The 12,945-nt window shown below is 32.1% G+C and overlaps 2 protein-coding genes across 2 annotated transcripts in view; one reads left to right on the forward strand and one right to left on the reverse strand.

Annotated features, from left to right (window-relative positions):
• The window catches only part of LOC105834482, a 289,072-nt gene that overhangs the window by 184,114 nt on the left and 92,013 nt on the right, over positions 1 to 12,945 (reverse strand). Inside the window, exon 3 of the mRNA XM_036283272.1 lies at positions 12,609 to 12,740. Coding sequence (XP_036139165.1) covers positions 12,609 to 12,740 — 132 coding nt within the window. The remainder of the gene's footprint in view (positions 1 to 12,608; positions 12,741 to 12,945) is intronic.
• LOC105833859 (facilitated trehalose transporter Tret1) overlaps positions 1 to 12,945 on the forward strand; it is a 48,613-nt gene that overhangs the window by 6,506 nt on the left and 29,162 nt on the right. The gene's annotated exons all lie outside the window — the stretch shown is intronic.

Consider the following 12,945-nt stretch of genomic DNA (forward strand, 5'->3'; position numbering starts at 1 on the left):
TGAGATTAAGTTATTTAATCCGTTTTGAAAATAATTAAATAAAAATGTATCTTATATTGAATTGAAACTTTTAGCATTGAATCTCCCATGTATAGGAAACACGAAATCGCGAAAAAGCCATGCTACATCCTGCAGACAACCGCAATGGCGAAACTAACGACAACGATCGTGGCGTTCAGTTAACGATCTTACAACAGCACCGGATTGTGCCTTGAATCTCAAACGGACGCCACGCGCGAGTCAATGGTAATACCACCACTCGCAAAGATATTCAATGCTAACGATCCTGTCACCGGACCAAGGATTTCCGGTTCCGCAATACTCCGGCGACATTAGCGACGGGGGCACGTTTCAACGGGCGAACTGGCATGCTCCATTTAGATCGTTTGAATGCAGCTTGTCATTATGCACAAATTTCGATAACAAAGTTATAATGCAAATGGGGTTCGCAAAATTCCGTTCGACTTTTTTGTCTTTTCCTTTACTTCCTGCTAGACTGCTTATTCTCTAACTTTCACGAACTAAAATTTCAATTACAGTTGTAACGTTTCAAGAAGAACGAACGAAAACCGAGTTGATTTAACCGAATTTATTCAACGAGGTATAATAGTATAGATAGAATATGAGATGATCGTAGTTTGAGAAATGAGACACAATGGAAAATGTTGCGAATGAAAATAAGAAAGAAAAATAGCCGTATCGTGTATTGAACATTATTAACCACATTGAATGAATACCCGGTAGAAGGTATGACAAACTATGCGAGTCCACAACTTCCTCGATAAGTCACAGTATTTCAGAGCGCATCAAAATGTAACACGATGTACAATATTAATAAAGTCATCAATAAAATATTTTTTATAAACGCCGAATTTTATAAACACTTTAAACTATCTATGGCAACTGCACAATTTTTTCAAAAAATGAAAAAATACTTAACAGATAACAATACAAATATTTCTTGTAATAATTTTCTTGTATATTGAATTATAGATTGATGTAAATGATTAATTTTTTCATGGTAATTTTCTCGCAATATGATAGAATATTATTATGCAACAAATCAAAAAATAAGAATAAAAATTGTGAGGAAAATAAATCTCATATTTTTTTCGAAAGAAAGACTACAAATACATAAAGCAACAAGCATAAAAAAGAACAGTTTTGCTGAAATATCTAAAAATTTAGTTAAATACAGATGTGAAAATAATTTTGTTGAATTATCAAAATAATTATGTAGAGCACTCAAAATAACTGCCAGAATATAAAATTTTTTGTATTATCAGTATGAAGATTCTACATAATTATTTTAATGGTCCAACAAAAAATTATTTTTAGTTCCTATATCTGAATATATTTTTGTATATTTCAGTAAAATCGTTTTTCTTTCTTTTTCCTCTTTCACTACAAGAAAATATAATTACATGTAGTATTTCTAATAATAATTGCGATAGGAATAAAAAGGCAGAAAATTGTTCAACGTAATTGACGCAAGAATAAGTTAAAAAATCGTCAAAATTTAACGCATTTTAGCAGTAATCTTTTAGGAGAATACAATTCTCATTGCACTGAAAATATAGACATGCATTAAGCGAGAAAAAAGAATTAACAACTCGGCCATTAAGATCAGCATGAAGTACCTGCAATGCATTTTCACGAGGAGATGCACGCGAATTGCGAATTTTAAAGTGTTGAAATGGAAATCCAAATGTTTTACTCAAAAGATCGCATTAGTGCATTTACTATTGCGGTAGGAGTGCAATTACTTCCTTCGACTACAACGTCTAAAATAAAGCCTCGCTCGTGAAACAATGAGGGTGATTCCACAATAATAATTAATGGACTTGCGGTCGCCGAGAAACAAAAGTTTGCGTCGTAAGGATAGGGCCGCATGTGGCCCTATATACTTTACGTACATAACGAAGTCTGCACTGCGGATAATGCACGGAATGCACAAAGACACAATTGTACCGTATAGAAGAAACGATGTAAAATATTTATTTACGATATTCTGTTTTTCAAGAAAAAATTAAATTATTTTTACTTATAAAAAGAATATCATATCTACAGGCTATTTATTTCTGTATAACAACATAATAGAGTTTCTGATAAAACACTCATAAAATTTCTCTTCAATGTAATAAATGTTGCAAATTAAAAAATATTATTACATACAATAATGTGATATAATAATAATATAATAGAATATGCTAAATTTTCATATTTAACATTTTTATCAACGTTAAAAAAATTTTTTGCAAGAGAAAACTATATAATAAATACTTTAAATAAAATAATCGACAATTATTCTCATGCGTCTATACTTTGACACATATTTATTTTTATTTAAATAATAAGATGAATATTCCATCATAGGAAAATACATATTTCATTTTCCGGAAATTCATATATTTCAATATAGATACAGAATATCCCACAGCCATCATATAATACTTTAATAGCGTGTTCTGACGATTAATTAAAGTTGAAAATTCAAACACGGAAATGTCGAGGTCGTAATAATTTCCAAGTTATAAACGATTAAAGTTGATACTATTGTATAAAACTCGCGCGTCCTCTAATTGCAATTCCATCATTGCAATTACACGTATATCGATCTAGCATAAATTTTCCGAGTTCAAATACTGATTTTTACCCAGAAGATTTTGTCTGTTGGACTTTGACTTTGTCCCATACAATACACGGAAACTATAACAATTTCTTAGTTTTGACAAATTTCTGTCCAATTATATTTAATCTCTTTTTCGTATTAATATTAATAAGCTTTTAAATTTTAAATATTGAATATATTAATAGATAATTTCAAGTCTTGGAAATTTTTATTTATATATAAATAGATATAGACAAAAAAATCTTCATTGATTTAATTATTTTACTTTACTTCTTTAATTTCTAGTTTAATTTCTTATTTTATTTTTAAATATCTATAACCTCAAAATTTTTTAAATTAAGTGCATATTAATACTAAAAATTTTAAAATAACAACAATTATATTCTCATAAGCTCAAATAATCCTTGGTTTTCTAAAAATTTTACAGTTTAATGTTTGATATAAAATAAAAGAAATAATATCATCATTCTTTACATAAAATTTGAAATTAAATTCTTTGTTATAAGAATTGGCCTATTATTTATCATTTTTCGTGAGAGTACGTTAAAGCGCACGCGCGCGAATGCATTATTTTATTAAATCTATGAAAAAATTAATTTTTCACAGATTAAAAAAAACAAATTTTAATCAGTTCTTAAATTTTTTTTTTTCTATTAAAAACCCCATTTCTCTAAACGTGTTTGGTGTAGACATTTTTACCAATTAGAAACGTTTCTAAGAGCCGATTATGAAATGTTTCGAAGAAACATTTGTGAAACATTTTTGAAACGAGTATGTGCTACCTGGGTAATATATCACTCACTGTTGCGCAATTACGGCGGAGTTACATAATGCAACTAAAATCAATGTATCTAAATTATAGTGGAGCACAAAATAATTGATATTTCAAGAAATAATCGCAAATGCATCATGCAATAATCACAAATTAATTCTGCACAAACAATGGATAAAATATAATAAATAATAAATTATTCATCCCACGATTGCTCTTTCCAAGTCTCCTGTTCCTATTCTCTCGTTGCACTCACATTCGTGCAGAAATACTGTTGTGATTACATATAAACTAATTAGAAAAATCGACGTAAGATTTTATTTAAACAGCACTCTCGATATTAATCACACAATTATTTTCACACATATTAGAGAATAATGCGAGAGAAATCAAATTAGGCAAAATGCTTTTTACTTCTCAACACTAAACTGAATTGATTCTACATGCAGATATTTCATTAGGACTCAGCTATATATTTCAGAATTACTAATTTCTTAATTCAATTCGTCCAGTACCATGCAATAAAATACCATGAACGAAGTTGAATCATTAATAGCTAATTAATCAATAATAAATTATCGCAAAAAACATACAATCAAAATTGCACACTTAATGCGTTACAAATATATAAACCTTGCAAATGTACAAAACATTATTAATAAATAGTTACTATTTATATTATAGTTTAATGTTAATTGTTATTTGTATCATACAAGCCGGCAAATTCGTACTTTAACTCGCGATTCTGATCCGAAAAGGATCGATAAACAAATAAATTTAAATCTAGAAGTTGAAAACACAACACAAAATATATTTAGAATTTGAGTATAAAGCGATAATTATGGCTCGTAAATTCAAAACAATGATTGATAATTCCTATTACTAATCGCAATGATTCTGTTGCTTCAAACGAATAAATTACACGTAATATTTGCTTTGATACTGTCGTCTCCATATACACATATAAATCGCGATAACTACAATTAACAGTTTGCATTGATATTTACCGATTGTAAAATCGAGATTACGTTTCAAGAGAATATAATACATATGATGCTATCTATCACTTGTTTAAGGGATGGAAAGTCAGATTGCTCAAATAATTTGTGACTTTTTTGTGACAAAACTAAATAAATGTACAAAAGTAGTGAAGTTTAAAGGATATTTACAAAAAATATTTTTATTTTATCAATTATTTATATAAATATATAACTAAAATGGTCTCTGTTTCTTTTTCGAAGATGATTTCGTAATTATATCTCGATTCAAGATTAGAAATTAATTTAGTTTTTTGAGTTTTACATTAAAAAACAATTCTACATTTTTTAACATAAAAATGTAAACAAATAAAATTCTAATCTAAAATTAAATAAAAAATAACAGACATTATTTTTCGAATTAAAATTTAACATTCTGTCTTTCAAGTCAGTCCTTCGTGACTGAAGATCGTGACCTCCATTCAATGCATGCTCATGCATGCTTCATGGTGATTGCCTTGGCAAAGATATTCTCGTTGGTTTGCCGTTGTCTTCCGAGAAATCAATTAAAAATCTAACATGTTCTGAGTGCATTTGAATCTTAGTTCAACAAAAAATAGACGCGCAACTCTAACGTCACAATCGTCATATTTAGTATTATATATTTAATAATTAATTTCTTTTAGATAAAATAAATAATTACCTAAATTTTTACTTAAAAAAAATTAAATAATTTAGATCTATAAATTACATTTTTTAAAGTCAAATTTAATAATACATTTAACAATCAATTTTTCGATAATAGTTAATTGCTATAGTATATTTAAAAAATATTTTAAAAAACCAAACTTAATTGGACAATAAAAATCAATTGCCGTATGTATTTAAAAAAAAATCTTGTATTTACTTTCATTCTTTTATTATGCGCTACAATAAATACTTCCATCTATTCAGATACAATGTTTATCCGCGGATAAAGTTGCAATTTATTTTTAATTACAGTCACATTTCAAAACAAAACTTTAAATATAGTGATCTAAAAAATTATATTACCGTATTGTATGATCTACAGAATCATATACTCGTATTGTATTATTACATTACCTTTACTATTACATTTGTAAAATTGCGTCAAGATAATAAACTTTCAAAAGTGCCTTTATAATAATATACATATACTATATTACATATTATTATAAAAGCACTTTTAAAAGTATATTATCTTGACGTAATATTACAAATATACACATATATATAGATAGATAGATAAATGTTTTTCAGTTTATGCACAATTTGCATAAAAAAACAAATGTTTAAGCGGTACGGCAACCGCATAATTTACACAAAAACTCATTAAAATAATGCTACACTTTGGCATTCTAATATTTTAAACATTTAAACCAAAGTCATTACGGACGATGCATCTTACCGTGAGAAAATTAAAGCAACAGCGATGCCTTTAGTTTTCACGCTGATAATGGAATATCTCGGCGGAATGCATGCCGACGTTTCCTCGAGTAATAGAACGTTCTATCTTGTGTCTAAGAAAACTGGGGATTTACTTTATAAGGCGCGGAATACAGAGTAGACCATAACGGCGCGGCATGAGAGAAGTAAGGAAATTGCGCATTCGACCTCAAATATAATATTCGTAACGTTCGCCACCGCTCGAAAGTTTAAAAGAAACCAAGTCACCGCGCTATCATCTTATTCAGAAAAGAAAACAGAGCTCGTCGTCCTTAGCGGTCGGCGAACCACTCAATGAATTAGAAATATCATACTGATGCTTTTACTCCCGGTTCTCCATGAATAGAAATAACTTTAACGCGATTCCCTTGGACTTTCCGCACCTCTGAAGAGCAACTTCGAGACGTCTCTCGTCGATCTCATTTCTCCCGTGTTTCTCGCGATGAACAAAACTTTCCTCCTGTCAATCGTTGAAGACAATCGAATATATGCTTTTCAAAAAGTATGCGTAGATTATATCTAAAATTAAATTACGCGACAAAAGTTGAATTATTCAGAAAGAAAAACAAGAGACAGATTTATGTGATTAAAGATTACAATTGAATTTGAGTGTGAAATGAAAAAAAAGAAAATTCTGTGTAGCGTAATTACAGGTCACATTTTTAAAAAAATTGCTGAATATGTACGAGTTGTATCTCATCAACATTTTTACTTAATAGGTAATATATTTAATAAAAAAGTAAGAAAAGTATTTAATAAAAAATATATAAAATAAATAAAAAATGTAAACAAACAAAAACCGCAAACAAAAATTTAACAGGTTACATCCTGTTTTGTGGTAAGAATATTTTTAAAAATCTGGTGTAATTAATGCAACGTTTTTTATCAATTTATGTAGTTGATAATAATGTATTCAAACATAAAGAAAACAATCATGGTTGAATTAATAAGATATGTTTAATTAAATAAATTTTGACAAAAATAAATAGAATTCATGCTTATTGCAAATATTTTCGTATTTCTCGTAAAAAGAAAACAACATACAATAGAGTAAAAGATGCATTATTGTGATTTCTCATTAATATTTTAATAAAATGATTTCTCTTACAAATCCCCACAATTGATTTCAAAGATGAAAACATATGAGAAATGTATCTTAACAGTACAGTTTTTAGTTATACAAAAAAATAATTCAGAACTTAATTAGATAATTTCAACAAAAATTTTGATTTGTTTTAAATTTATTAATTGAACATTTTCATTCTATGTTTCCATATTTCCATTAATATAATTATATAGACGGAGTCAAAATGCATGCAATCAAATTTGTATAGTAATCTCGACTAGAATACGAGAGTAACCAAAGTCTAGTTATTTTAATAAAAATTATGAATCGTTCATATTTTGCTAAACAATCAGGTTCATAAATCTATATTTCAAATTAATTCAACTAATTTTTCTCCAATGTGCATTTTCAATATTCAGAATTTTATAATACATTTTTACATTCGTATTAAAAAAAATTATTGTAAACCACTTCACATTCGTTCTATGTACATATTTGTAATTACTATAAAGATTAAAGCAATATTTTTATAAAAGCTGTTAATTTTGTAAATCGTATATTCACACATTTTATAATAAATAATATTAATGTAAAAATTTATAAGTCGTAGTAAAACTAATAATTAATATAAATTAAAATATGCCAATTACAAATTTTAATTTAAATAAATATTTTATTTCGAGGTCTATGCTCTTTCATTATTTTTTATTTTAATCCTCTGTAGACTAATCTATTTTTCATTGCTGAGTTATCGATAAGTTGTATTTTTTTAAAAGATTTTAGGATATATATATTCGGGTATATACTGTTTTTTTAAATTTAGTAATAAACACTTATATAATCCAAAACGTTTCTTACTTCTTTTGTATATTGTGTATATAGGTACACCAAAGAGGCAAAATCGACAAAATAAAAAAATTATCTAGGTCACAAACAATTCGGATTAGTCTATAAAAAAATAATTATTAAATATTTGATCCTTTTCCGATAAATTATTAATAAATTAAGTATTAAAGTAACAATTAACAATTCCTCATATTTTTAACTATTTTAATGTATAAATTCAATATTTTTGAACAATTTATATAGAAGATCTATATATATGATTTAGACGATTGCTTGAATCTTTTGCATGTTGCAAAATTTATAATAAAATAATTTGTTATTGGTAAGAAAGTTAGAGTTATTAATAATAAATATCTTAAACATCAAGCTACAATTTTCAACGTTCGCGTACAAATCTGTATTAAATTGAAAATATAATTTTAAAAATGACATATATATAAATGATACTTATATATATAAATACGCATTTGGCAACTCTACGTTCAGAAAATGCGCAAAAAATTATCCGATTTACAAGTTCGTTATGTTTCTCACCGGAGATTTTACATATCGGAAAAGCGACGAGAGACGATTCAACGCATCGTCGCGTCGATTTGTTCGTCATACACAGACAGCGTCTGCATCACGCATTCACATTTTGCATCGAAACGACGATTAAGCACTCTCGCGAGATGCACGGATGCATAACAGACCAGTACGTATCGGTCTCATGCATGCGCGTTACCTGTTGGACACGTTTTGTATGGTGCGTCGCATATTTGCACGGCACTTCGCATATTACAATGACTGCGCGACTGTAACGGCAGAGCCGCGATACGTGCAACCAGCCCAAGTACCATATATAATGCAAACCGCGCGGATGCGCCGGACATAACGACACAAGGCACAGCAGGTTGACAAATTTCTGTTATCTCGACCGCTCAAGCCATCGCCTGCCCACAGTATTTTGCAATAGCCCGCCGTTTCCAATGCATTTCAAATTTACTGTCCGGGCACTTAACTCTTCTGGTTCGTCGAACAATCGCGAACGCATATTACGTTCCACCGATCATGTTTAAGACTTCTTTTTAAAGTCGACCACGGGAAATCGACCGAAAGATTTCAGTAGCACGATTTTTGTGTAGCACGACAAAACGTAATACACTGGAACCCCGCGTTAGCGGACTGTTCGGGGCTTTGGTCCGCTAACGCGGGGTTATCTCCTATTGCTTGGTTTCACTCCCACTCCGTGAAATACGCGACTGCATTGCTCATTGCTATCCCCACACACGCTACTCATGTGGGCCGAGTGCATATGGAGGGGATAGTTTCCGCTAACGCGGAGTACGCTAACGCGGGGTTCCAGTGTAATAACTTGCAGAAAAGACGTTCAAAAAAATGGCGGACAAATATTCGACTTTAACAGATATAAAGGTTGTAAATGTAATCCCCTTCAAATTTAAAAAACGTGGAAAAAAAACGGAAAAGAAAGATAACAATCGATTCTTCTTTCTTCGATCCCAAGTGGAATCGGGTCAACTTCGTAATTTCGTTCTGCCGATGAACAAACGGAATGACAGAACGATGCGCGAGTAAAGAAGCACGAGATCAAAAAGTCTTTCGATTAAGTTTGGAAACGTGGCGGACGAAGTGGTCGATCGATCTGGTACGCATCCGTTTCGAGTTTCGCGGCAGGTAGCCGCGGGATTACACGTCATAAAGGCAGCGCCAAGTACATAACGAAGTTACAACGCGCTACGAAACTCGAAATTAGTTTCGGGAGCTTGCAGCTCGACGTCGCTCAAATTGACAGAGAGTATCCGATAGCGCGTGTAACAATTCCGGATATACATCTCGCAATTTTCCGCACAACCCGATGCTGAAGAGTTGTGGAAATAAAAAAACAAATTTTTTCTGTTCTTTTGATCTCACAATTTTTTTTTTTCGTAATATTTATCATTCACATCGTTCAAAATAAAGTGGCCGATTAAATCATGAGTCAACAATTAAATATAGTTATCCACTTTAAAACTTTTACTGTGGGTATATCTAACGAAAAGATTATCGTCGTTGCTATTTGCTGCCACGATAATTTGCCGCCCGTGGCAAATCGAAGTAAACGAAGCAACACGATCAAATAAATGTTATCTCGTTAAATTGAGGCGATCGGTAAGCTATTTTAGTCGTATCTGGTAATAACGGCGATGCAGTTTGTTGCACCTGTAACTTGATTTTGTCAAAAGATACAGGATCTTTAATCGCATCCAAACAATTTATCGGCAAAAGAATCTCCCTTTTTTCTCTGTTCTTATATTTCCCCACAGAAAGCTCATTTAAAATACTCGATAATTACAATTAAGTTAAAATCTCGAATAAAGACCTGCATACGCCTAATTAAAAATGTATTTAAATCACGAGAAGTCCTTTATATTTTAATAAATTACTTTTAATCAAATTAATCAATGAAAAATTAATTCTCGATATAAAAAGCATAGTAATTATCTGCAAAAAGTTATTTTCTCGTTGAAACAAAATCGATGCGTTTCTTCGCACGTTCGTCCGAAGTTCCTGGTTTCAAGTCGCGTTTCCTTTGATCAATTCGCTCGAGCGGCGCTCGAGAGATTTCCGGTCAAGTTTAAATTCGCGAGTGTCCGCATTCGCTACGAGGAGATGGCTCAAGTGGCCCCCGGATGCACACCAAGTGCACTTCACCCATCGGCACCCCAAGCGGCGCCAAAAAACTTTTTCAGGATAGCAAACTCCTGGATACCGAGAGACAGAAGAGAGACAGAGAGAGAGAGAAAGATCAAATATTCTCGAGATCACGACTGGCAACACCGGGTCGATTTTCTTACCCATAAAAATTCGGAAATCAACACGCATTCTCCTCAGAACTTGCTCGATACCTTAATATGGCAAACACGTATGATGAGAATAAAAACTTGCGAGAAGAGCTCAGCTGTGTTCATTCAAACAAAACTCATTTCTGCAATCAAATAGATATCCTATTTTTGTACTAATACCTATTATATTAGAGAAATTACCTATTTTATATTAGAGAAAATATTGATAAAGATAGAGAGTGTTCTAGAAAAACAATTTCACTAAAAATAATAGAAAAATTCCTTTGATTTCAATTTTAGAAAAAACAAAGTTTGATATAAAAAGTAATTCTATACAAAATAAGTCCATTTATTATTAGAAGAACACTTGGTAGCGAAGCATTTTGAATGACTTTCGTTAAACAAACCTTATAAAGGTGAGATTTCAGGTAAATTATGTGCGGTCAGTCGAGCGGGAAACAATGACACGTCCAGAGAATGCGATATGACATATTATGATAGTTGAACGGAACCAGTTAAACGTTAATCTCTCGGATAATTTCACCGCGTGCGGGCGGTAACTTCGTCACGTCGCATCCGTCACTTGATAGTTCCAGGGTGGTATAATCTTAACGCCATTGTACCAAAAGCTGATAGAACACGAACCGCGGACAAGGTCTATCCGGCTTATATCGGATGATAACACGCCAGCCGCGACACCGACACAGCGCATATGGGAATGCGTCCGCATAGATGCACCAGACGCATAGTGACCAAACTAATCTCCGATTCGGAAGCTCCGATAGACCGGACAGGCTCAGCTAAACAAAGTAGTTGACATAACTACGTGGCAAACGCGACGAAAGGGATGGAGCTTGATGGCGTGCAAACGCGCGCGAGCGAATTATCGAGTGACACCGCGAAAAAAGGGTAGCTGTTAGCTGTAAAAGTTAGTTTGACCGAATCAAATTTTTTGAGATTTTTCGAGAATTCGCGGGATGACACCGCGAAAGCAGAGAAAGAGAAATATTGGCTGCAAGAAGAATCGAGAAGAATAAATCGCTGGCGCTATAGTGACGCTTTATCCCGCGCAACAATAGCGCGAGAAATCTTCGAAGAGCGACGCGCCAGTTCCAATAAATAATGACCGTGATCCCTTCCCCTTTCTCCTTGTGAGAAAGAACTTTTAGGCGTGCTGGTATTTTGCGAAACGATTCCAAGCTTTTCAATTCAACGATGCCGTTTCAATTAAATCCAATTCAATTAAATCGGTTTTGACGTTTTTCTGCATCGCTTTTCTGCAAAAGTTTCAGAAACGAAAGATCAAAGAGAAAAAGAAGTATTTTTCTCTCTGAATGCGTTGTAAATATAGTAAGAACCATGTGATGATGAAACGTTCATAAAAAGCAATCTGTCAGAATTTATAAACGTGAACCATAATATGATTAAAATGTAGATTTTAATTTTTTAGAGTTTTTTCACTAAACCAAACATAACTGACAGCTTATCGACAAAACAGACAAGATAATATGTATGTACCATACATAAAGAGGATATTTCATGTCAAAATGATTGTGACGTATAGCTAAAAACATATGTTGTAACCACTAAAGGTTCACAAAATACAATAATTAGCGGTTACCGTAAATCAACACTTTCACATTAATTACTCAGAGCAACTAAGCGTTACTGTGAAACGGAAAACGATCAATGTTATCGTTGGCTTAATGATTATATTAAAAAATTCAGATGACAAATCTCTCATAATAAGATTCTGATAAAGCGATACAAACCGTTTGTATCAACTTATATCGTCGATTAGCATGAAATATCAGGAAATTCCCAAGTATCTTGATTCTAATTTAATCACTTAAGTGGACCCATTTCATCGGTAAATCGTTCGTGTTCTTTTCTACTCAAATTGATTGATTGATAACTGCCGATCGAGTTGATCGATGATCCGTCGATATGACCAGGGAGATGCGTCACGACGCGTATATTATTTCGAGCGCAAGAGAATTTAGGCAAAGCAAATAAGATGACTTACCCAGCAGCGCCTGGAAGAGCCTGCTCTTGAAGATCCGTATGACGCGCTCAATGGCTAATCGCAGCTGCTTATCTTGCGGTCTCGTCAGCTTGGCATGGTAATCCTCGAGGAGCTCAAGAGCTCGGTGAGCTTCTACAAACATACAGGAAAAAAAAAACAGTTAGAAAGAATCCGTGGGTCAATTTCTGGTTCCGTCTAAAAACATATAAATATGATTTCGTCTCCGCTCATCAAACTTGATCAACTGAACCGCGCGTTTCCATTTCATTGTTTATCGAATACTTCACCGGCGCTTCGCCATTAGCTGTTTCCTTCATTATCGCCACCATCGGCACAC

The sequence above is a fragment of the Monomorium pharaonis genome, chromosome 2, assembly GCF_013373865.1.
Source record: "Monomorium pharaonis isolate MP-MQ-018 chromosome 2, ASM1337386v2, whole genome shotgun sequence".
Classification (NCBI taxonomy): Eukaryota; Metazoa; Arthropoda; class Insecta; order Hymenoptera; family Formicidae; genus Monomorium; species Monomorium pharaonis.